We start from the raw sequence: 26451 nt of genomic DNA, 5'->3' as shown, positions 1-26451 counted from the left end.
GAATGCAACGTTAAATGCAAAATAAAAAACAGTCGGCATCTTATTTAACCGCCGGAAAAACAACTTACACAAAGCGTACAAACATTGGGTCGGAAAAGTTACGACTGAAAAACACCTTGCTTCGTTTGTTAGAAGTAACATCCGTTTTCTTCCCAATACTGGTGCAAGTGAAAGAACGCACAACGACGGCGACTGGATTTTGTTGTAGACTTAATCTTTGCTGTCATTTTAAATTTGAGTTTATTGCATTTTTATTCCTTTGTAGCGGTAAATCACTTGAAGAGGTAACCAGCTGCGGTCAAGGGTTCAAACGAAGGAACATGAACTGAAATGAGTAGAAGGTAAATTTTGGCTTGACAGTGACGATTTAAATTGAGTGAATAATTAAGTTCGTCAAGCGTTCAAGTCAGGGAACAATTGGAAAAAAAGCTTAGTCACCATTAATTAAAACCCAGCATTTGAGTCTTGGAATATAACATTGGCATCGGATCATATGTTGGAAAATAAACTTCAACTTTGATATTAGAACAGTATCATATATAACTGTCAATCGCGAGACCACGTGTATCCTGCTTACACATCGACGAACACCCATCGTTTCCCGTGGTCTAGCCGGAGATTTTCCCTTGCCGAAGTCAGTACCACCCAATGATGCCAAATGTTCAGCTTAATCGTTTGGGTCGCAAAACTATGTTTGTTTATTCGCAATGTTGCACTACCGCCGAAATAACGTGAGCATCTTTCAGTGAGTGAAAAACCGTAGGCAATAAAAAATAATACTTCCATGGGAAATCGAATCCAGCATCCAGATTGTAAACACATCGGGCCGAGTAGTAAAAATAAACCTGAACGAGAAAATCGTTTGCTTTCTTGTTGTGAGATTAAAGTGCTCAGTCTGGGCGTTATCTAACCGAATAGGCATGCGTGCGGTTTCCTGAAGTTTCCCCCCTTTTCAAAACTGATGGTGATTCATTTCAACTCACCGGCAGGAAAGAATTTGAGCAAACCACGGAAGCAGATAGCACACTACCGCGTGGAAATTGATACAATGGAATCAGAAAAATTAATTTGTGGCTAACCGATTTCATGACACAAATGATTTATGCCATCGTCGATTCACCACAACATGAAGGGAAGGAAAATTATACGAAAACCAGTTTTAAATTGATCCCCCGCGGAGCTCGATTCCCAGAATGTTGAAAATGATTTCCTCTACACACAAGTTGTTATACTTCTGATTAAGTATAGTCAAGATTGCAACTTCATACCATGCGCGAAATCTTCAACGTTTGAGGTGAAATTTGAATATGTTGTGATTAGTTTTTTTCTTTATTCATTGAGTTGTCTGCGAAAACCATAACTTTACCTTTCAACTTTTCAGGCAATTATGAAATCCGGACCAAAACAAAATCTTGTCTTCTGACCCTAAGAAGGAATCGACTCAAAGCTTGATATAGTCGGCTGGAAAAACTGACTTTCGAGCGAAGCCTTCTCTGAGAAAATTTGTTTTCTGTTGATTTGAAATAGATGCTAATAAAAGCAAATCTGATCAAGGCTCCAGTGTAGAACTAAAGTAAGAGACTGCTGCCACTGTGACTACTTACAATAATACAATACTTTCTCATATTGCTTATATTTTCAGAACCTTTCTTTTCTTTCAACCTTGAATAAAATTAAAAAATTTTTTTGAGTATAAACTACCATAACTTTTTCAATTTGTAAGTGGTGATGTTTTCTTCTTCCATGCCAGCACGTATGTACCGATTTTGCATAATTTTGTATGATAGTTTGAAAGCTTTAATACTCATCACCCTATAATTTCGGAATAAGAAGTTGGATCTGAATTAAATTGCACAGTATCTTTTAAGACACTGAGAGCTTTAATTTGAATAATGATTTGTGGATATCGATTTTACCGTTGCTGAGAAATCGAAGTGAGTTCCGTTTTAGGAACTTTTCTTCATTATTACCGGTGTGTTTCTTGAAAATTAATCACTTATCGCGGTGCATTCCAGAACCAAAAGTCGGATCTGGATCAACTTTTCGAGGACTTTTTAAAGAATTTCAAAACCTTTTATTTGCATCGTAGTTTGTAAAAAACGGTTAAGAAAATTCCGAGAAAATTAAGTGCATATTTTCTCATGGATTTGTACATATGTTATTCCGGAACCGGAAGTCGACTCTGGATGACACTCGGCCCTCCAAGGCCTCCGTTCAAAAGTCGTTTTTCACAGTGATTGCATAGCCTTTCTTTGTGAAAAATCCAAAGAGTTGATAATGAAGAGATTATAAGACTAGAGCCTTATGTATTGAACCGTGACCCTGACCCGGTTTCACCGAATGACTTTTTAAATAACAGATAATTCATTTTTTCCATGTTCAATTTAGAGAGAATACTCTTTTGCATTGGTGTATCTAAAAGGAAAGTTTTAGCGGTAACTTTCCGTTTGTTGAGCGCAATTAAATGCGTCTAATGCGGCTTAGCCATATCGTTTTTGTTCGTATGCTGTCCGACCTCGCTACCACTCGTTCGGACCTAACTAAGTCAAAGAAACCTAGCTTTGAGTACACTTGGAAAACAGGCTTCGGTTATGTGGCACAAATAGAGTGTCGCATTTCACTCAAATTTACGCAAATTGCATTTTGTTTATATAAGTATTGACGGCTTTCTCAGTCTCAAATCACTAGGCAAACGATTTAATTCTTAAATTGCCCATGGGGGAAATTAAGAATTAAATTGTTTGCCTAGTGATTTGGGACTGAGAAAGCCGTCAATACTTATATAAATTCATCTTCCAGTGCATGCATCATTTCATATTGCATTTTGTTTCACTCAGGCCCGTGCGCAGAGGGGGGTTTTAGGGGTTTTAACCCTATCCATGGAAGATTTTTTAGCTTTAAGTTTCATGAACAATAGAGTACTTATTATATAAAAGTGCACATAATTTGACAATTCATACTTCGTTCTCAGAATTTATTTTACAGTTTCAGTACTGTGGATGACGCACTTTTCTTTCAAATTTTGGTGCATTCCCTTTGGAACCCTTCCCTCCCTTGAAATCTCTAACCCCCTCCCCACACCTAGAATGATTGCTGCCCACGGGCCTGGTTTTACTATATTGAGAACTCTGAATGGTGAAATCTTTCATTCTAGATTTGGTGGCTAGAATTACTTGATTCATTTTTTTAACCCAATAAGAATTTTTTTAGTGAAAAATTTTATTACTTCGTTCGTTACTACAACCCAAATTGTTTTTTTGCCAACCTGATCAAATTAAGCGAGTACAACTTTTTTTTCTCGCTCCTGAAAGATTACGAACACAAATGTGTTTGTTCAGTTCCTTATAAGAATTATGCCAATGAACTGCTTTCTAGTAGTATGTGTAGTATGAATGTGAATGTACTACTGATGTCCGTAGATGACAAGCGATCCTTGTGAATCGCTTGTCATCTACGCGAATCGCATATAAAGCTTGCTTCATTTAGAATTGGAACAAACTTTTGCTCATATTGTGGCGCTCCTGGTGGACGGATTTGGAAGTTCTTGACGCCCACGTGTTGGGAATTTTGTAAGCTTTACATATGATTTTTGACATTCCGCACATCGACTGTACTTTGTAAACAATCAACATGGAAGCCGAAAGAAGGGAATAATTGTGCACAGTTATTTGGAAAATCCATTGTGGTCTGCATCTAGGCTAGCTAAACAGCTGAAATTACCCAGAAATACTGTATGGCGCGTTATCAAACAATATAAGGAAACAATGACGACGATTTGGAAGCCTCAAGACAATCGTCGAAGTGGAACTGTCGACCGGGAACTGCGTGGTAAGATTTTGAAGACGATTAAAAGTAATCCTAATCTGTCGGAGGAGAACTCGACTCCGGGAAGGAATCAAGTCGTATCGAGCTAGCAAACAGCCAAATCGAACCGAACAGAAGTGTGGTCAAAATTCGTGCTAGGAAACTATATGACCAGGTGCTGACCAAGTTCGATGGGTGTCTTCTGATGGACGATGAAACCTATGTCAAGGCTGACTTCGGGCAAATTCCAAGTCAAAAATTTTACTTGGCAACGGCTCGGGGGGATGTTCCAGCCAAATTTAAATTGGTTTTTGCGGACAAATTTGCAAGAAAATTTTTGATTTGGCAGGGCATTTGCAGCTGTGGCAAAAACGAAAGCTTTCGTTACAAATAAGACAATGACATTTCCGATGTGTACCAAAAAGAGTGTTTCCAAAAACGAATTTTACCGTTCATTCGATCCCACGACCATCCCGTAATGTTTTGGCCAGATTTGGCAAGCTGTCATTACAGCAAAGTTGTTCAAGAATGGTATGCAAAGAAAGGGGTCCAGTTTGTTCCGAAAAACCTTAACCCACCCAACTGCCCCCAGTTCCGCCCTATTGAGAAATACTGAGCAATCATGAAGAGGAGATTCAAGGCAAAGGGAAAGGGTCAAAGATATCAATCAGATGACGACCTGGTGGAATAAGATAGCTGAAACGATGGACGAAGAAGGTGTGCGCCGCCTAATGAGCCGTGTTACAGGAAAAATTCGAGAATTCGTTCGAAACCGTGACGAATAATTTTATCCGTATTTTTTCTTAATAGTATGAAGAAAACGCTACATTTGTATAAAAAAAGATCTTGAGTTCAATAATAAATAACTGAAATACAGGCAATTGTCTTTGTTCCAATTCTATCTGAAGCAAGTTTTAAGAAGAGTTAGGCTTCTTTAAGCACATGCGTAACAAATGTACGTCATTCTTGACATCGCGAAAAAAAACCATCCGCACTTCCACTTGAAAAAATACTGCGACGTAGTTCCTGAAATAACATTATCGCTGGCAGCTGAAGGAATATACACACACAAATCTTTAATATCCACTAGAAAGTTGTACTTGATGTTTTCATGTTCGAAAAAGAATACATTATATCTGTCTTCAGAGATTGTTCACGGCTTTCTCAGTCACGTGAAAATCATGAAAGGTAATCTTCCAGCCGTAACAATAACGGCACATTGTTTCTGTGCTTGACAAATTCAATTACTTTGAGCTCAAAGTAGCATTAAATTCATATAACAGTATTACTTTTATTCACTTGGAACGTATTAACTCGCTTTAGATCGAGGTATAATTGCTCCTTAAGGGGCAGGTAGGGTCTAACACTTTTGAAAAATCATTTATTTTATTTGCTTTTATTTTATATTTTCTTATAGTAAAACATTTTTTCTCAAAAGCAGGTTTTGAAAGTCAGTGCCCATCGTCATTCGAAAACTATTTCACCAATTATTTGCAAATTTTGCGCACACTTTCTACATGTAAAATTGTTACTTTGGAGAGGTATTACAGCTACAAAATGGCAGATTTTTATGTGAAAAATCATCGTTTTTACTTGACACAATAACCAAAAATTAAAAAAAAAATCAAACAAAAACGTTGGAGTCTAGAAAAACATCTTCTACAACTATTCTGCTTTGATTTGTTGACTTCTGATTAGTCTGCGCTGAGATACAGTGGGCACTGCAAATCATGATTTTCAAGAAGCGTCCTCAAAAATACATCTTTTTCGATTTATTTCTCAATTTTTTTCACGAAAAATTACAAAATGTTGTTCGAATGATGCTTTGTATTATGCAAATCGTTTGAATTCATTTTGTTGAGCGATAGTTCTGAAATAAAAATCGCAAAAATGATATTTTTTATCCTTCAGAAAGATTTACTTTTATTGATGTCAACGATGATTGTCTTTGGTCGCGATGACAACGGTGCTTTTGGTTTTGAGGTTAACTCTTTTTAAAATTGTCTATTACTCGCCACATTATAATGTTCGTTGTTTTTGCCGTGTAGTTCGTAAGAGGAGATGCCATCTGTAGAAAACGTCTAGACTGAAACAGGAACCTAACTGGTCGACAATGTACGAAACTCCTTCTAATCGGGTTGTCTTCTGGGCTGTAATGAAAATACCGAGTGGGTTCAATTGGCGAAAGGTTAACCAAAATTGAATGAAGGTGCGGGTGTGCGTCAAGTTTCTGTGATGATTTTTGCACTTTTACTCTGAATCATTTGGGGCCAGGTGCCAATTAAAAAAGCAAAACTATCTTTGCTCGAATTTTTTATCCTAAATTTGAACGCCAGCAGCTCAAATATTCGTAAATGGACTTATATTGTCAATCTCGAAAACATTTATCTTAAAAAAATATTCCAATAGCGTTTAAAGGGTACAAAAATATACTATTCATGAATGAATGGACCCATATTTTCCCCAGATTCCCAAAGTGAAAAATCCGCTTGATTCCCATAATATCAAAATTGTTTCACAAGTGATTCTGTGTCAGCCGGTGTAAGGAAGTGAAAAAAATATTATACCGTTCTGCAAAGTATGCACTTTTTTGAAAACAACCAAGAAACAAAGAAATTTGATCATTCAGTTGAAAGAGGAAGGCCTAGTGCAACGATCCCATTGACACTAAGAATACTTTCTAATTAAGGCTCAAAACTTTCTAATTAAGGGCTGAAAAGTCACCACCACAGTCACCACCAATTTAAATCTTAATAATTTAATTTTAACTCATATTCCAATAAATAGTTATTTAAAAAAAAAGGCTCAAATGTATGGCGAATGGCTTGTGAAACCAACCTCACTTTTGAATCTTTTAATGAATTCTAATTTTCTAAAATTCCATAATACGTATAGAATTGCCCATAAAATTATTATTGCTCAACGATTAAGTGTAAAATAGAAGAAACGGAGAGCGAATGTGATGTTGTAATTGATAGCGGATAATAAACTTCGAACGCTTCAGATGGGCGTAGAAAACTCAGATCTCAGTCACCACACATCGCCATCGCTACTTTTAGCCATCATCACAAATGTGTACTTATTATTTTTGTTTTCATCTCACGAAACGCGTCTGCCGTCGTCTGTCTGGATCATAAAAATTGATCGAAAACACGACAGTCCATCATTACCGCGCGTCTGATGATGATAATGATGTGGTCCAAAATACGGCCAGTCTGCTCACAGTATGTCACCGAACGAAAGTAACAATCAATCACAGGGTCAAAGATATGCCGTTGCCGAGGGGTACGAGTAAATGACAGTAGAGGAATGGGTTTCGCTGTAATCACCACTGCAATCGTTAGATAATGACAGCAGCCTACCACATGTTCAACCACTTGTCTAGTGATAGAAGGATTTACTGTAAGCAAAACAAACGTAAGGAAAACCCGTAGTATTTCATTCGAGTTGAGCGTAATTTGGCTACTCTTATTCGAAACTGAACTTGACCTTCAGTTTTGACAGAATTCGCATTCCATTTATAGTTTACTGAACAATTGCATGGGCTGTGCTACGATCTAGTAAATCAAATCTTTATTTTTACACTTTTTTAAAAATATTCTCATCTATTATTATCACTTCTAAAAAAAAAACAAAGTTATGTACGAAACACGACCGATCATAATGACATTAAAAATGCAATTTTCTCACTCACTCATCAATAGAACGCTCGGAGGTTCTATAAAACGGGTTACACCCAGGGCCGGTGAAAGAGGTGGGTACGGTGGGTAGTACTACCCACTCGAAAATTCCAAAGGTGGGTAATTACCCACCTGAAATTTCGAGCGAAAAACAACGGTAATATTAGTATTATTCATAACAATAAGAATATTTTTATTGTAATTCGGAATAATAAATAAAATAAAAATTATAGAATGCTAGTTCTGAAGGTAGAGCAAAGATGTGAAGATATACCGCAGAAAGATGAGACTTTTTTTATTTAACAATATATTTATGAGACCTGACAAGGATCATTTGAGCAAGCAGAAATCTTTCAGTAACTTAACTACCTCCTTCCAGCAGAGGAGCCGAGCTTTAGGATCTCATCAATGTAAATGTGAGAATAAGACTTGAGTGTCTCCGATATACCGGAAAGTACCGATAAAGGTCTTTTACACTTTACTATCCGAACCGGCAAAAGAAGAATGCAGTAGCAAGAAGAAAGTAACAACTTCTGGTAGCTTTCACGAATCTAATAGTAATCGACTCCTTCGGTAAAAATTGATAGCTAAGGTACTAAGATACTTGTCTCGTCTCAGCTTCTATATTTTCACATAAATAAAGTCACTCAAAATCTTTTGACGTAGGACTACGTTTATGTTTTGTTCGCCGTTGTGCAAATTCAAAATACAGAAAATAATACCGTTCAAACAGGTTTTGAACATTAATATCTCAATCATTTTGAATTGATTTTCAATATCATTACACAAACCGCTTGGAAATATTTCTACGCATATTTCAGATAATTTGTGATTGAAACTTCAGTTAGGAACGAAAATCATTGTCATGGTTTCCTTTAGCAAATAAGACAATTTCGTCTGTACACGGTTTTCATAAGATTTCTGAGTTCCAATGAGTGCGTTCGCATTTAAAAATTACTCATACAAAAGAAGATTCTGTATCGAATAGACTCCATCCTTATAGAATTATTTGTCAATGACATGAACATAGACTTCAGTTGTAGTGATGACTGTCTCGTTCGAGCCAAATATTTTTCACTTGCGTGTCTTTTTCTGATCAGTAAAGGACAAGCAGTCACCGGGGGCTAGGTTATTGTGGATAAGGTGGGTGAGGAAACAGATTGCAGCCCAATTCGTTTAATATTTTCATTGACTTATGTCACGATGCATTGTCTTGGTTAACGGTGATATTTTTGTTTATTTTATGAGGCCGTTTTTGTACTATTTCACACATCAAACGCATCAATAAATCAATGTACTAATCACTTTTGAAGGTACTTTCTAGCTCCAGGTAGTCGATTTTAATTATACCTCAAACATCTAAAAACCAGACGCCATGATTGTTCAGCTACCTGTTACGTTTTCGGGTGGTTTTCCCAGTATGCATGCTGATATGACTCCGGATGAAAATAGTAGATCCATGTTTCGTCCACTGTTTCATACAAACGCATTGTGAGCGAATGCAACACCCATTTGGAAAAGATGCCTAGATTTTCGTACAAGATCGTAGAAGAACTTCCAGTTCATGTGCTAACCATCTCAGAACATCTAATCTAACGAATTTTTATTTTGCGTTCGTACATTACGATTATTAAAATTTGCTTATTTTTTCCGTTTGACTGTTTCATTTGGCCACGCTCGAAATCAGAACTCCACAAACCTTTATTTTTAATGTATCCGAGTGAGGGAAATACTTCTCAAGCTAGTGCTGATTTTTCCCTTTAAAAAGCTATACACGGATTTCGTTATTCCCATTTTTCATAAATGAATTTGTAACATCGCTTATATGTTACGTCACTTACATTCAGTGTTTGTGATGTTATTGATGTGAAATTTTGACACATGTTCTCTGAAAGTTGGTACTTTCGAAAAATGAGATTAGTTCGACATCACAAACGTCATCTCTCGGTCAGTCCCGGGACTTATTGATCAATGCATTATGTACATAAGCGGCTGGACTGTTCATGGATTTGATTTATACGCCGTTCGACTCGCGCCACATTTTGACCGAAGATAGGTTGTTTCTTTGTATTCAAGAAAATGCTGGATGATCTGGAACCAAAATTCTCAAAGAAATAATTTCGAAATTTCGCAGACACGAATAAGTTAAAATGGATCACAAAACACTGCTGCCTTTGTATTGAAAACAAATGTTGGCATTGATTTTGAAACAAGCTGGGTAGTCCAACGTTACATGCAATGTTTTATAGAAACAAAATATAAAAAAACGACCTTGCACTTTTACGGGATAAATATAATTTCCGTTAGAATAAAGGAATACACTGGAACCTTAATTTACGCGCAGAGCCGGGGGTGTGTAAATTAAATTTCGCGTGAATTAAATGAAGCATCACGTTATTTCAAATTTTTCGCGTAAAAAAAGGTTTTTCAAATTTCATTTGATATCAGTATAAGTAAAATGAACATTCCTACTACGTCCGATGCTTTAGCGCCTGATGGCCAAGATCCAAGAACTACTTGGAGTATTGTCCTTAGGGACTACACTGTTTCACAGCAAGAACTACAACGACAAATTTTTTGTTTTTAGTTCAAACTTTTAGAGCTACACATTACTTACTTGTCTATTTATAGCTGTTCCAGGTAGATTCCCAGCCGTCCAAGAACTTCAGTGAAAACAGATCTTAAGATCTATACGAGCATTCAGCAGTCTATGTATAGTTTTTCAATGATGCTCATAGTCCTAAAACTACATACTGCTTACTTGTGTATTTTTATCTTTCCTCGGAACATTCTCAGCCGTCCAAGAACTTCAGTGAAAACAGATCTTAAGATCTATACGAGCATTCAGCAGACCGAGAACGATAAGTTTGATAATACACTTTGTTACACAGGTAGATCTCAAGACCTAAACCCCAGGAAGTTTTCAAATAGATCATCGGTTACGTTGGTAGACCTTGAGGCCTTTTCCGAGGAGGTTTTAAATGAGCAAGTTCTTCTGCAGATCTTATCACAGTATGTAAATTTTCTGTAAATAGTACTACGAATACATGCCGCACTCATTAGTTATATAAGAGCGATTATATAAAGTATTTGTTTTCCAGATAATTCTTGGATGCCCACGCTCTTATTTAGAATATTTGAAATTAAACAATTCATTATTGTACATTTCACAATAATTTGAAATTTTCTTCATTATACAAAAACCTTTTTTTTTCGCGATCTTGTAAATTAAATAAACAATCGCGTTGTTTAAAATAAAACGCGTGAAAAAAATCGTGTGAATTAAATTCGCGTAAATTAAGTTAGCGTAAATTACGGTTTTAGTGTAATTTATAATAGTGGGTCGTTTCCCCTGGTATGAAAAATTACCCACCTGAGTTTTACATGTTTCACCGGCCCTGGGTACACCCGTACCAGCTATAATCAACGACCGAGACGGAAATCTGTTGACCGATCACACATCAGTGGCTACCAGGTGGAAGGAGCACTTCGAGCGACTATTGAATGAACAATCAACGGAAGAGAGCATGAACAGAATGAGGATTGAGGATGATGGACAAGCTGTGGACCCACCCACGTCAGACGAAATACGAAAAGCGGTTAGACAGCTTAAAAGTGGAAAGGCCGCTGGGAAGGATGGCATCCCGGCTGAACTTCTCAAAGTCGAAAGCGAGTGGCTGTACTACGCACTCCACCAAGTAATTGGAATGATCTGGGAAGGAGAGGAAATGTCTTCGGATTGGCTGGATGGTGGCCGCCTAAAAGGTACATTCTAGAGTTCTGTTCGGTAGACTGCGTCCATTGGCAGAATCCTTTGTCGGCGAATACCAATGCGGCTTTCGAGAAGGACGTTCAACGACGACCAGATGTTCACCTTACGACAAATTCTCGATAAGTTTCGGGAGTACAACTTGCGGACTCATCATCTGTTTGTAGATTTCAAAGCAGCGTACGACTCAGTGAAACGTAACGAATTGTGGTAGATCATGTTAGAACATGGCTTTCCGACAAAGCTAACTAAACTGATCCGTGCGATGCTCGATGGATCGAAATCAAGCGTCAAGATAGCTGGTACGACATCCGATGCTTTCGTGACGTTAGATGGATTGAAGCAGGGCGACGCGCTCTCAAATCTGTTGTTCAATATAGCGCTCGAAGGTACTAAATGAAGATCCGGAGTGCAAAGAAACGATATCATCATCAATAAGTCTCACATGCTTCTTGGTTTTGCGGACGACATTGATATTATTGGTGTGGATCGTAGAGCTGTGGAAGAGGATATTGTTCCCTTCAAGAAAGAAGCTGCGAGAATAGGGTTGACGATAAAGTCTACCAAGACTAAGTACATGGTGGCTGGTAGAGAAAGAGGCAGCCCAAACGGTGTAGGATCCGAGGTGGAGATAGATGGGTTACAATAAGAGGTTGTTGACGAGTTCATATATCTTGGAACACTAGTGACATGCGATAACGATATTAGCCGCAAGGTAAAAAGGCATGTTGCAGCTGCTAATAGGGCTTTCTACGGGCTCCGTAACCAGCTGAAGTTTCGTAGCTTGCACACGCGCACCAAACTTGCTCTATAAAAGTCGTAGATACTACCTGTTGTCCTATACGGCCACGAAGCATGGTCGTTGAAGAAAACAGTTGTTCGAGTACTCGGCATCTTTGAAAGAAAAATCCTGCGCTCAATACTCGGCGGCAAAGAAGAGAATGGAGAATGGCGCAGACGCATGAACCATGAGCTGTTCCAAGTATACAAAGAAGCGGACATTGGAATGCTTATAAAACACGGTAGACTACAGTGGGCTGGACATGTAGCAAGAATGCCGGAAGAGAGAATGGCCTACAGCAGAGAACCTGGGAGAGGTCGTCGACTGCGGGGTAGACCTCGCACTCGCTGGCTGTGCGCAATCGAAGAGGATGCACGCGCAGCGGGAGTACAGAGCGACTGGAAAACGGCGGCTCGAGATCGAGTATCCATGTTCCGTGTTTCGAAGACGGGATGTGCACCATTAAAGTAAAAGTAAGTAATCATCAATAGATTTGATTTAAAAAAAATGGAAATAACTTGTAAGCCATTACCTAGGATTCTAAACCTAATGCTAGGATGACATTAGTTTTAAAATCTGCTTGTCCGAAAATACTCTAAATAATTTGATTTGGAAGAAAATCAACAAATCGGGAACAACAGTTTCGGATTTTAGAACGTTCAATTACTATTTCTTTTCGACAAGCGCATTCAAGAAGTTTCTATTATAATATTCAAAACAAAAATATTTTTGCGAACTTCCGCTTTCGTTCACTAACAAAATACAAAAAAAAACTAAGTTTTCATCCGGTTTTTGCATTCAAAGTTTGTTTAACGATTTTTATTGAAAAAACATTTTTTTGTTCATTGGAAAATACAACTTTTTCCTATTTTACAAGATCAAAGAAATCCTCCAAGAATCGATCGAGCCAGTTTTTGCAGTGAAGCGTATTCCGGTATATTTTTCCTGGATCTATCAAAACAAGTGATAATAGAATTTCTCATCTACTATTATTCAAACTCTCACAGTCTTACGTTGCAATGATGACTTATTCTCATGTCGCCTTAGAAACATTTAGGGCATGTAACCTATGGATATCTTTCAACACAAACAAAAGTTCGTATGCTTTCGTTTCTGGTTTTAAAACTCCGTAGACAGCTCGTAACGTAAAGAACGCAGCATATGATCATATGGACATTGATGTCGTTTTTCGTTGATAACACTCGTGGAGTGTTTTGCTCGATTCGTGCACTTTTCGTGCAGTCGGGAAATCAAAACACTATTTTGCACCTGTTTTCTTTTCAGAGCAGCAAGAGTGCAAACCAAACTTTACAAAACCGTTTCATTGATCAACTGTCAGGGCAAAACACTTCCACCGAGCGAGTGGAATTAATGAAAAGCGAGTGGAATTAATGAAATGAGAATCTTCTCACTTCTAGGACTGTCAACTCAGGATTCATCAACTACGGCACCCAATTTCCATCCCTTTGGACGAGCTCATATTTTTGAACACTTTTGTGTCTGGCATGAATGATCATGCAGCAAAGGCTCCAATTACTCGTGTTCGGAAAATATCGTCTTTCGAGACCGCTGTTTACCCTCAACGTTAAAATCATTACTTTCGAACCACTCGAAACATTTACGGCACGTCAATGTAACAATTAATTCTGTCTCAGTAGTTGATAGGCCTTAATCGCGCTTTTCGGTTATAATCATGTATAGAAGATGCATCCCCCGTAAATCGTGAACATGGGTCTCAACGCTTGCACTAATATAATGATGAAATGATATTCACAGTTTTCTAATTTCTTATGCGACTTTTAAATCCCGACATTCCTGTGCGAAACCTACGGGTGGCGTAATCTTTTGTAGAATGCTGTAAACTAAATTCTAAACCTAATGTATGAAATCATATTGTAGTAAATTTATCCTAGGCAAACTCTATTGGAAAAGATCATCTCGATTGATGGTTCGAATTGCCGAAAAAATGGTCATTTCATGTCTAAATATCAAGACAACGGTAACTACGAGTAAGTTTATGTATAGAATCATATTTTATTGCTTAAATGGTGCAAAAATGGTCACTTTTTGGTGGGGTGAAAGTGGCCACTAGACTCGGTCTGAGTTCTAAATTTATTATTGTTTTTTACAAAAACTTACTGATTTTATAAAGCGCTACATAATTTTCGAGTACGTAGCTACAAAATTGTCCCAAAATCGCCAAATGTCGGGCAAAATCGATAATCACAAATACGATATTACTGACAACGTGTGTAATTGTAATTGTAAACATTGGAATTCGCAAATATGTAAAAAAAATTGCAAGTGGCATTAGCTTTACGCTATCTAAGCGGTTTATGTTGAACTGCTAAGTCGCGATAGCAGTTCAACTTAAACTGCTAACGCTTTGATGAGTCGAAGACAAAGTGCATAGCAAGTAAAACTAGAAATGTATACTTTGCACTTTGTCTACTTTTGAATTTATTTTTAACCCATAATTTACCAAAATGGTTGTGTATACGCTTGAAAGTAGTGCAGTTTTACTTTGAAAATCATGGTAATGTTGCCTGAAGAAGACGCCGATTTTTGCAAAAAAATTATCTTCTTGGATGAGGCACATTTTCATCTCGACGGGTATGTTAATAAGCAAAATTGTCGCATCTGGGGGACGGAAAACCCGCACATTATTATGGAGAAGCTGATGCATCCTCAGATAGTGATGGTTTGGTGCGGATGTTGGTCTGGCGGCATCATTGGGCCATTTTCTTCGAAAATTAGGCAGGAGCCGCCGCCACGGTTAATGGCGAGCGCTACCGCACAATGATTAGCGATTGGTTCTTCCCGTTACTTAAAAAGGAAGACTTTGACACCATTTGGTCCCAACAAGATGGCGCTCCGTGCCACACAGCCAACTCTACGATCGATCTTTTGCGCACAGTCTTCGAAGATCGAATTATCAGTCGAAATTGGCCGCCTCACAGCTGTGGTTTGACGCCGTTAGATTATTATCTTTGGGGAGCTGTCAAAGATAAGTGTTATGTGGACAAGCCAGAGACAATTCAAGCCTTGAAGGACAACATTCGTGCAGCCATAGCTGAAATAAAGCTGCATACAATCGAAAATGTACTAAAAAACTGGACCGACCGTATGGCGTACTGCAAGGCCAGCCGAGGCAGCCATTTGAATGAAATTATATTCCACAATTAACCGGAAGGATTGTACTTTAATATGAAAAAAAATTCGGAATGGGATGAACCGTTTGTGTTTTATTGCATGTTTAAAAAAAAGTTACATGGCGAACCCTGTAGGTTACAGCACAAACACTTTCATATCTTCAGAACTATAAGCGACAAAAACTACTTGCCTTCCACAAGAGATCTAAAAACTCTCCGTAATTTTTGAATCCATTTGATGTCAACTTTACATTTAGACGGGGATGGTCGATGGAACACGTTTTTTGATTGCGAAATAGATTACCGGAATTCGATTGAATCGTGGGACCGACACACAAATGGCGCAGTCATTGTCGAATCCGACGTTATTGACATTTATGAAATACCAACTTTCAAAAGACTACGTGTGAAATTTCATGAAATTTCAATTAGTCAGAAAAAGTGTCAGCAATTCAAAACAATTTTGTGTGTTATTTACCATTGATTCTTGATGATAGAAATACTGCAAAAGCTCAACAAAGGCTTCGAAAGTGTTATCCGTCTCTGTTCATTCGAAAAGAAGCATTTTTCATAGGTTTGCTGAATTTAAACGTGCTCGTACAGACACTGATGATGGTGAACGTAAGGTGGTTACTCCAGAAAACATCGAAAAATTCACAAAAAAGTGTTTACAATTATGAATGAACATATAACCACCATCCTCAATGTTTTAATCCGATTTTTGTATTCAAAAATACTTGAACAGGTTTTCTAAAATCAGTTTTTCTCATCTGATATAGTTACCCGTCCAATAAAATGTTTTATAGCGTATAGTGTAGTTCGATGTTATATTCATCGTATTAATCTGCCATGATGAGTGTGGAAATAATTCAAGCTGCTTCTAGCCTTACGTTTGTAAAAAAGCATTTCACTTTAATTAGATTGCGCAACATAACTTCTGCATTGTTTGATAATAAAGTATACAATTCCAACAATCGTGCCTTATCATCCCTCTGATAGATTAAATGACACCCCCCCGTCTTCAGAATATTGAGAACGCTTGATACCGCCACCAGCGGCGGCATCAATAGTTTGTGTGACATTTTCACCGGATTAGCTTACACAATTTATTACACATTCCGTTCAAATCGCCAATGCTTGAACGGAATATTTACAAGAACGTTTAGCGATAAAGCAAAACCCACGCCATGTTTTGCATAATCAAGTTTTGTTTGTGTAAATGCAATAAGACTTTTCATCCCCGCTTCAGTCAAAAGTTCGGCGTTCTTTTCCGAACAGTATCCTCCGCCTGGACTGTTATAGTATCGTGAGAACCGACCATCAGTGCGGAAAGTGATAAGAATCGCTTTCTGTCGCGCGGGAAGACGCAGTTCATGAACTCGTTTTTTTTCGCTCTCCTAGCGCGAGGAAAATTCAACACTTCGCTTCCCGGCCCGGTTAGGATAGGATAGGATGAAATGTCGTAGTACTACGATACCAAGGTTACTTGTTGAATAAGGATATGTACACCCTGCATTATTATAATGGAGCAAAGGAGAACTTTTAATGACTGTCGCATTCGCGCCTGAAACGATCAGACCGCACCGATGGGGAAGGTACTTTGTTTTGGCCGGCAGGTGATACACTGTTGAAATAAACACAACGAAATTGAAGTGACAGTAAATAATGCAAAATATGATTAGAACTTACGTGACCATTCAAATTTAAATTCCATACGCAAACATGTTTAAATATGTGTCGCGGTTAATTTAGAACAAACGCTTGGCTAATATTTATTTATGCATTTAATTCAACATGAAAATTATTTGTACACGAATGAAACGAATTGTAATCTCTTGTAATATTTTAATAATATTTCGCATCAGAAAATATATTACAACTAAATCCAACGTGAAAACGATTATAAATACATAGACAACTAAAGTATTTTTCTAGTTAATTTGATGAAACTCATTTTAACCAGTGTAACGTCCACGTATTTGTTTGCACGTTCCGATCAATCGACGTACAACCAGAACGATTTTTCCTTTCTGTAAACAAGAGCACGTTTGTTTTGATCGGGTTGGAAAGGCGTCAATTCGAGCGCGTTCTGATGGCAGTAATGTTGCACGATGGTAACGGTAATTGTTTCTCGTTTGAAGTAGACCTTGTAAAATTGCGCAATTTCTAGTTTCCTGTTGCTGGCGAATGCTTTCCTGTGTATTGATAAAACTGATTGCCATCGTACACCGAAACCATTCGCAGACGATTTGCGTCGTTTGTCTTCCTGTTATTAGTGAAGCAAGAACTGATCCTGACACTCCCGGCATAATATTTCCACAGAAAACAAATTGTATAGGCTCGTATATGGACTGTGTGTAAAATTTTTAGAGGCGCGACCTGGCGTTTAGGTACTGCTATCACACCACGTCAAATTTTTGTTTAGATGTAGGTTAAAATCGCAAGTTCGTTTTTGTTTTATTCCGGATGAAATCATAGGTGATTCAATCGACATGTGAATAAAATGCGTGTTTTACTCTTGTGAAAATTGCGTAGTTGTTATCGATCCGAAAAAAAGTGAAAAATGTTTAGTAAGATCAAATAAAAAACACGAAATTGGTAACTGGCATATTGAACTATGCAGAGCTACGATTATTTCAATGGTTGCTTCCCACTCATTCGCGATGACTTTTGTCTATCTCTATAGAAAGGTCACTCTAAAAAAATTTGAATTTTACAGGTGACTTAATTCCTCATACGATGTAATTCATAAAAACCTAATTTGTCAAATGACGGAAAATTTTATTTGTAATGACTTAATGTTAGAATAGCTTGAATTTTACTGGTTTCGACTGTAACTTGCATTCTGCTAGCAGGAGCGACTGTATGAATTTAAATGTACCTTTTACCAACCAAGCAGCAGGGCTTGTATTGTGAATCCTCAAACGAACGAAGCAACAAAAAACATCTGCTGTGAACACTTTGCTTGACATAGCTGAATGAGAGACCTATATTAGAGAGAAACTGGATGCGTGAGAGTATTTGCTACTGAGCAGACCAATTCCACTTGCCAAGTAAATTGTCTGTGCTCTCAGTCTCAGTTAACACATGAACTAAGCAATCCATGACAATGTAATGAAATGAAGGGTTCGCTCTCGTTAGTATTGTACGAGAAAGAAGACCTTGCCTCACGGCGTGCTACAAGACGCGAAGCAAAGTCATATAGGCAATGTTTACGGTTTATTTTTAAAGTGTAGGTTAACAGAAATCATTTTTAACATAATGTTCGCATTCCAAGACCAAATTTGATCGCATTTCAAACATACTTTAAACATTTCATAGCAGAAATTTTGCATTTGAGCCCATTTTCAAAACGATCAATTTGTTTCTTGGCAGTATACAATGTGTACATATCCTAGAAACACTAAAAGCAATATTCTTTAAATTAATATTCATCGGAACTAAAAGTTATGAATCTAGTTTCCTCATAGGCATCTACAACTTGAGAACCATTCATCAAATGCTAACCTTATGAAGCATAGGTCTCAGCAAGCGGGCATATTCATGAACTAATGAACGAACGAAGCAGCTCTCCTTGCTTGGGTTGCGCTGTTAATTCTACCTGACATACGAATGTGTGTGAATAGCACAGATGGTGAAACCCTTTTGTTTATTATTCGTTGCAGCCGAGTTTACCGATACGAAAACTTTTTTTCTAAATCGACTTCCTGGGATTTTTTTGATCAAAAGAGCAATACTATGTATAAACCCTGGTGTATTCACGTCGACGATATTAAGGGAGAGTGTTCGGTTACCCGGTTACCCTTTTATTTTAAGCTTATAACTTCTGACTATGCGGATATGTATACATCAATGGAAAGCTAACAACTGAATAATAAACTAAGTTGATTCAATCGATTGAAAAAACTTTACTATCAATTTAGTAAAGTGATAAATTTTGGCCATGGCTAACCGAACCAGAGAACCAAAGTTTTTACTTATATGACGAATTTATTGAATCCGTCTAGTTGTCCACATGTTGCATATCTCCACAGAGGCCAGGAAATTTCTGATGAATGTCTGCAAACAATCGAAGTTTAAAAGTCTTTAAACGAAAAAAGGTTTTCATGTTTCCTAAGAAATTTGATAATTTACAGACAAATTATCAGATATGGCATCTCTGCACATCATTGACAATTTTTCGCGATTTGTTGAAAATAAAGGGTTTGTCGGTAACCAAACACCTTGAGTTGCCGGTAACCGAAATCGGTAGACATTTTGAAAATGACGAAAATATACTTTGGTTCCGAAAATTTTGCTAGTGTTCGGTATTAAATCACGAAATAGATCGATTTCAACTCATAAATATTCAATCCACTTACCTTTTCGATTGATGCTTTTCATTTTATGATACTATAAAAAAAAGTTCTTAAATAACTTTTGTATTGATTTCCACGCAATTAAAATTTGTTTTGAGTGTAGCAAAAAGTACAAACGTCTGTTTGCTTTGGTATTCGGCACAAAAAGAACGTGCTGCTATTACACACACATGACATTTGTCGAAATGACGCTATCCGCTTTCTGTTACGGCGGGGTGCCGGCAACTGAACATCTTTCCCTACATTAAAGTTTCTGACATTACCAATAGTTAGTTTCAAACTTTGAGGCCAGAATGGAACGATTCCTTTTTTTATATCGTTGACTGAAGTCAACCAGAGTTGGTTTAGCATCCCGTTGTTCTTAGAATATCGCATAGAATCAATGTTTTTAGCTCAATCTATATTGAATCGACATATAGCCGGAAAATACGACATAAGAAAACGGTACTACAGGCCCAAAAATGTACTACTTCCCGGCCCGTACCCAGGATTTCGTTTCGGGAGAGGAATCAACACCGAACATTGTGTGTCTCGATTTGTATTTGTTTTATAGCCGACGAAATTACACAAATATCATAAATGTATGCAATTATATCTTTGTACATGCTTGCGATAAGGATTTGGATATTTCGACGTGAACATTTCAAAAAGGCCTTAAAACAATTTACAGATTCTCTTTGTTTACTTTCTCTTTCGATTATATCTGCGTTATTACGCAATTGTTCGTTACATGTGGGATACTATTACAAATCTTGAGATATTTTCTTTCATTCTATATGCAAATTTGGTAAGTGAACGGGAAAATTTAGGTGTTGTTAACAGAAGAGAAAGTAAACAAAGAGAATCTCTCATTGGTTTATGTGCCCTTATGAAATGTTCACGTCGATTTAAGCTTCTCTTCGCCAAGCTTGTGTTCAAGTTGTGTATGCAAGCAGTTTTTTTTATAGCGTTAAGTTTCTCTACCATTCTACGATTTCGATTGAAGCAATTAACTTTTTCTCATTATCAATCGAGTTAATCTTTTATAAATTAGAAATTAATCTAAAGTTGTCCATTTCTCAGGCGAAACGACATAACATGGAATTTCATCCGAACTCGCATCACACAAGATCAGAGCATACCAATTAAAGCTTCAAATCGTTTTATGGCACTTTTTGTCTAACAACAACCTACCTCTAGCATACTACGCGTAGGACTGAAACGCCCGCACGGCTTTTGGCTACCTGGGCAGCCATGTCCACCAGACGGCTACCTAAATTGATTCAGTGACTGCTGTCAATCAAATACAATTTGGTAAAACCAGCCATCTGACACCGGTATGTGGGCACTAGCCATTTGAAAGTACACCGATTCCGTTGAACCCCTCGCGTTTTGAGCCCCAAACACTGCGATGTTTTGATACTCATCGCGACTCTCAAATTGTGAAAATTACCTGCACTTGATGTTCCAAAACACTGAATGCTGTATTTTAGCTAAACCGACAAGTTATTGTGAGAGAGTCGACCCAAAATTCACTAATTTTCGTGCTCTAAACGAGGTAAACCGTAAAACAATGGCATTACTGATTGTTTGTTTACGTTGCAATCAGCTGATTTTGAAGTTCCAATTTTGATCTCATCAAGATGACGTCGTGACAGGGGGCCGGGTAAAACATAATCGCCTGTATCTTAGTTAGCCGAGCGTTTTTATCTTTTCACCTTCGCTGAAAATGTCAAAGATTTCGATGTAGGAAAATCCTGGTGGATACGGTGGTATCGTTTGAGTTGTATATCTGGTAGCGGTGAGGCAGTCGGTCACCAGAATGTCTGTCAGCCATATTTTCCCGCTGGCAGCGTTTAGTCAGCCATCTGGCAGCCATGCATATGCGGGCGATAGCTATAATTGCGCTTCTATTGACAGATTCGTGTGCTTCCAACTGCTTCGTTTTTGCATCGATTGACCAATCAGAGCTGATATATCGTTTACTCCTTCAAAACTGTCGTCTATGGCAGGGAAATCCGGTATACCGGAGATTTTCAGCAGACAAAATAGGACACTGCTTGCTACTAATCAAAATTTCAATCATTTATATTTGAAAATACGTGGCTAGATACATTCAAATCGAAGCTTAGAAATATTTCCAATCAAATGATGAAAAAGTATTATTAATTGATACAAAATAGACTGAGCTGTAAATGTATAAAACCTGACCACATTTCTACGTGTATTTTTCCTTGAATTTTTGATTTGCACCCCTATATAGAAAATAAAAATGTGTTCCACATCAAAATAATGTTATTGAAGATTACTTATGTTACTTATGTGCCTTTTGCTGGCGTTTTTAACTGACACTTTAAACTTTTCCACTGGAACTGTCATTATAGAGTATTCAAATAAAATTTGTGACTGTGCCCGAGAGAAGGTTATTCTGTTACATTTATTTACATTTCCTGCCATGTTATTTCGGTAACACATGTCTAAGACTTTCTAAATATTTATATAGCACAACAACCCACAAAACTTGAGATGATTCCATATATTCTGAGATCATTTGCATTCCTACTTTAAATGACGACAATTCACTGCATAGAGCAGCACAGCCGATTCGTGGAGAACGGAAAACATCTTCTAAATTTATAGGTTATATAAGTAGATGATCATACAAATTTACTTTGGGTATACTGGTTTCGGATTAGGGTTCCGGCAATAGTGATCTGAAATTCCAAAATGAAACTCACATAAATTTCTCAGAGATAAATTAACGTTTGAGCACAGATCATAGAACGAGGAAGCCAAATCAGGTAAACGCGGTTGATGCCCAAGTAACTGTAACCTAAACCGTTGATTTTTACCCTCCATATTAAAAATGTTCAGGTGGTTCATTTTACTACATTTCACAGCGATTTCGGTCTTCAATCGCTTCATTAATGCACGCTAATACTGTTTTGTTTTCTGTTTTGGAGTAGTTCTCTAAAAGTATGCTTTTTCTTTCATTCATTGTGATCTTTCTGTCCCATTTGGACGTCCTTCGAGGCACTCGTGCCGCTTCGGAATACTCGTGCTCATTCTGTTCTCTGGCGTACAATAATGTACTCGAAGTATGCTTGCGTTCGTCTTTCTAGCCTTAAATAAGTATGTTCGGGATCCAGCGGCAGGATATATTCTCATTTACAGAATCTTGCTTAACTAAGGCATGCTCTTGCACTTTCGCTATGCGGCCATCCAGTATAATTTTATGTATTAATATTATTGTCATTTATTTAACCCCGATTTCATCCTCCATTTTATGTGGTTTTGACTCTGTTCTGCTTCGTAGGACCTACCGCTGCGTGCTTTATCGTAGTTTTCACCATGACGTGACTCTCAAAACTTCTATCTCACGGTGTAATCTACTGGATCAACAGTCCCATAATATTTCTCGAACAGTATTTTCGTTTCTGTTTCTGTTCTGTGTCGCCTATAACTTACAAAAATGTAACGCATGTAACGCTTTTAATTAACAAAAAAGTAAACCAAATAATGTCTACAACTTACCAAACAGTAGCGTTTGTGACGCTTCTCTTACCACTTGGGCAGTTGTTTATTCGTTTTCATTAGTTTGTTCCGAAATGCGTGGGCTTTCAGCAGAACAACGTCGAAAAATTGTGTACAAATAGTGCACAGAACGCGGACTGTCACTGAGAAAGATAGCAAAAATGGAAGGAGTAAGTGAAAAAGCCGTGCGAAATGCAATCAGAAAGTTCGGTTCGTGCTAACCTTCAGTTGGATAAACGTATACTGAAGGCGTTCAAGCAAAAGAAGGAGGTTTCAGTTCGGGATGTGGCCAAAAAAGTGGGCACTTCGAAGTCAAATGTTCTTCGTGCTAAAGAACGTTTGAATCTTCGAACCTATAAGAAGCAGAAACAATCAAAACGTAGTCCGAAACAAGAAGCATCGATCAGGCCGAGGGTTCGAAAGCTGTACAATACGATTCTTCCTGAAAATTTGAACTGCATAATCATGGACGACGAAACCTACGTGAAACTCGATTATAAATCCTTGCTGGGACCACAATATTTTACGGTTCGAGAATAGCAAGTGTTAAACCAGTCCGAAACATCGATTGAAGTCGAAAAATTTGGTGAGAAAGCTATGGTCTGGCAAGCAATTTGTAGCTGCGGTAAGATTTCGAAAGCCTTCATCACCACTGCATCAATGAACATCGAAATATACATCAAGGAATGTTTACAAAAACGGCTTCTACCCATGATTCGAAGCCACAAGGATCCTGTTGTCTTCTGGCTAGATCTTGCTTCTTGCCACTACTCGAAATCAACGGTAGAATGGTATACTACCAAAAATGTCACTTTCGTCCCAAAAGACATAAATCCACCAAACTGCCCACAACTTCGACCAATTGAAGAATTTTGGGCATTAACGAAGGCAGCCGAAACCATTCAACAGTTCGGCATTAGGAAACATGTCTCGGCAGCCGAAACCATTCAACAGTTCGAAAAAGATTGGAAAAAGTGTCAAAACTTGTCGCCAAGAAGTCTGTATGGAATTTAATGAGGAACGTTCGCAAGAAGGTGCGCCAGCTAGTCTACAATGGCTAAGTAGCAAATGTTGAGAATAATATTCTGTTGTTGTAGTCTAATTTTATCAGTATATCGAATAAAATTTGAATATCTAACACTTGTGAATTATTTACAGCGACATCAAAGTGCGTCCATACTTTCTGGGACAGTCTTTACTTATTTCTAGGCGACGAATGCAGTTTACCAAAAAATAAATAACGTTGTTGTAGTCTTGTTTCAAATTGGTCTCACAAAGGTAAAAGATTTGCCATGCCGATGAGGTGTGCAATGTTCCATCCAATCCAGAGTAAATGAACTCTGATGTTTGTTACCCGTTTATGGGACTGAAATTATTATTGTTAAGTATTGGAAAGTTGCTTGAGATCGCGATTTTGGTGGAACTATTAAAACTAGACTAGATCTGTTTGTTGATCGAAAAATCCAGCTTAAAACTTAATATAGGGTAATAAACAAAACTATTAATGGGAAAGGAAAATGCAATGTAGCCGTTGTAGTTGAGTGGATATTAAAAAAAAATAGACCAAAAGAATGTAAAGATTTCTGAAACTTTCTTTCCTTTACTTCCAGCGATGGTGGTTCGATTCATTACCAAGCGTTACATCGGCGAATACGATCCCAATCTGGAGAAGGTATATTCCTTTCATACCTTGGTAGACAGCGAACTCGTTCAGTTCGAAATACTGGACGCTGCGGGACAGCCCAATGTATGTTAGAGAAATTTAAAGAAGGCGGCATAAACATATTCTCCGTTTTGCTTTTCCAGGAAACCGACTGCATGACCCTGGAAGCGAATATCCGGTGGGCGGAAGCGTTCATCCTGATGTACTCGGTGGCAGATAAATGTAGCTTCGACGAATGCAACCGACTGAAATTTCTGATCAACTACAACAAACGACGGCGCCGGTTAGGTTCCTACAGTAAGGTATTATTGGGGACTCCTTTGGTAAGGAGTGAGAGTTTACATTTCGTTCAATAAATCATCTCAATCAAATTTCGGTGCGGGAACAACTAAAATCAAACTAAATTCTGTTCGTTTCAGGACACTTTACTGGATGTCCCGGTGATATTAGTTGGCAACAAAATCGATCAGATTGGCGACCGGATGGTTTCGACGGAGGAAGGTCAGCGTCGGGCAAAGGAAATATCCTGTGCCTGTTTCCATGAAATATCCGTTCGCGAAAGCATCGATCAGGTGAGCGGAGTTTTCCGAGATGCATGTCGCTTCTGGCGAGTGCTGAACCGCTACCCGAAGCTGAAACGATCGACTAGCGACGTACACGATTTGCACTCGGAGGTCGAACTGATTCTCAGTCCGGACAGTATTCTGCCGTTTTGTAACTGTGATTTGAGTCACGAAAAACGCCGGTCGATATTTATCTTGGGTGTGTTTGTTTCAATTTAAAAGATTTAGCGTTTTGTTCAATGATTAAATTTTTTTTTGTAGGCCGCCCATGGACCGAAGAGGAACCAGACGAAACAGACGAATCGGAATCTAGCTGCTGCTCTTCGCAAAAATCCGATGTCGAAGAACCATTCCGAGGCCGGGCGTCCACCGATGGAACACTCCTGTCTAGACCACGCCGTTGGCGATATACTCCGCCTGGATCGTTGCTACCTCACTCGCGAGTCGAACGACGCATGAGCATATCGATGAGGGGCAGCAATGCCAGTTACTAAACGAGTTAATTATTACGTCACACTCATAGATTTAACATTTTCGAAATGACAATATTGTGATTGTTTCAATGTTAACGCTGCTGTGCTTTACCGAGAGATACCACATATTGCAGAGAGATTTATCGTAAACTTCTGATACATTATAACCGTTTTACTGTAGCATTGTTATATGAAAAGGCCTACGTACAATACAGAGTGAAATCCAAAATATACAAACCGATTGACGTAGTTGTTTCAGATCATATCACAGAGAGAAAATGACGATTCGTTAATTCAGCAAGAATGTTGAATGTCAAAGTCAATCAATTCAATTAGTTCAATTGAACCGGTAGGTGTGTGATATTTTCTAAAAGCTATTTAACGGAGGGCGTTTTACTGACTTATAACTTTGTTCGATTCCGACTAGTCAATTTATTTCGTTTATTATTCTGCTTATCATTTATTATATCTGTCATCGTTTGCGGGATAATTGAAATATCACCGAAAAGGTTTCTCCTATGAAAATTATCCATACATACGCAATGCTATGCACTTAAAATGAACTCACAGCCTACAGTTTTGTTTTGTTTAACCGTAAATGCTTGTTGTACAGTATCGATTTGTTACGTTTGAATCCAAACTATACAAATGTTCTGATACTGATAGCCACGGCTTATTTTGTCACTATTTTCTCG

At 37.9% G+C, this 26451-nt stretch overlaps 1 protein-coding gene across 2 annotated transcripts in view; it reads left to right on the top strand.

Annotated features, from left to right (window-relative positions):
* Positions 1-25998, top strand: part of LOC131431451 (ras-related and estrogen-regulated growth inhibitor) — a 35280-nt gene extending 9282 nt beyond the window's left edge. For both annotated transcript variants that reach the window (XM_058597173.1, XM_058597174.1), the window contains 4 exons: positions 24668-24804; positions 24864-25022; positions 25140-25482; positions 25545-25998. In XM_058597173.1, coding sequence (XP_058453156.1) covers positions 24668-24804; positions 24864-25022; positions 25140-25482; positions 25545-25777 — 872 coding nt within the window. In that variant the 3' untranslated portion in view covers positions 25778-25998. The remainder of the gene's footprint in view (positions 1-24667; positions 24805-24863; positions 25023-25139; positions 25483-25544) is intronic.
* Positions 25999-26451: the final 453 nt, after the last annotated feature.

Source organism: Malaya genurostris, chromosome 2 (assembly GCF_030247185.1).
Source record: "Malaya genurostris strain Urasoe2022 chromosome 2, Malgen_1.1, whole genome shotgun sequence".
Lineage (NCBI taxonomy): Eukaryota > Metazoa > Arthropoda > Insecta > Diptera > Culicidae > Malaya > Malaya genurostris.
Note: the sequence above shows the minus strand (reverse complement) of the source record. Positions and strands in the feature narration are given on the sequence as shown.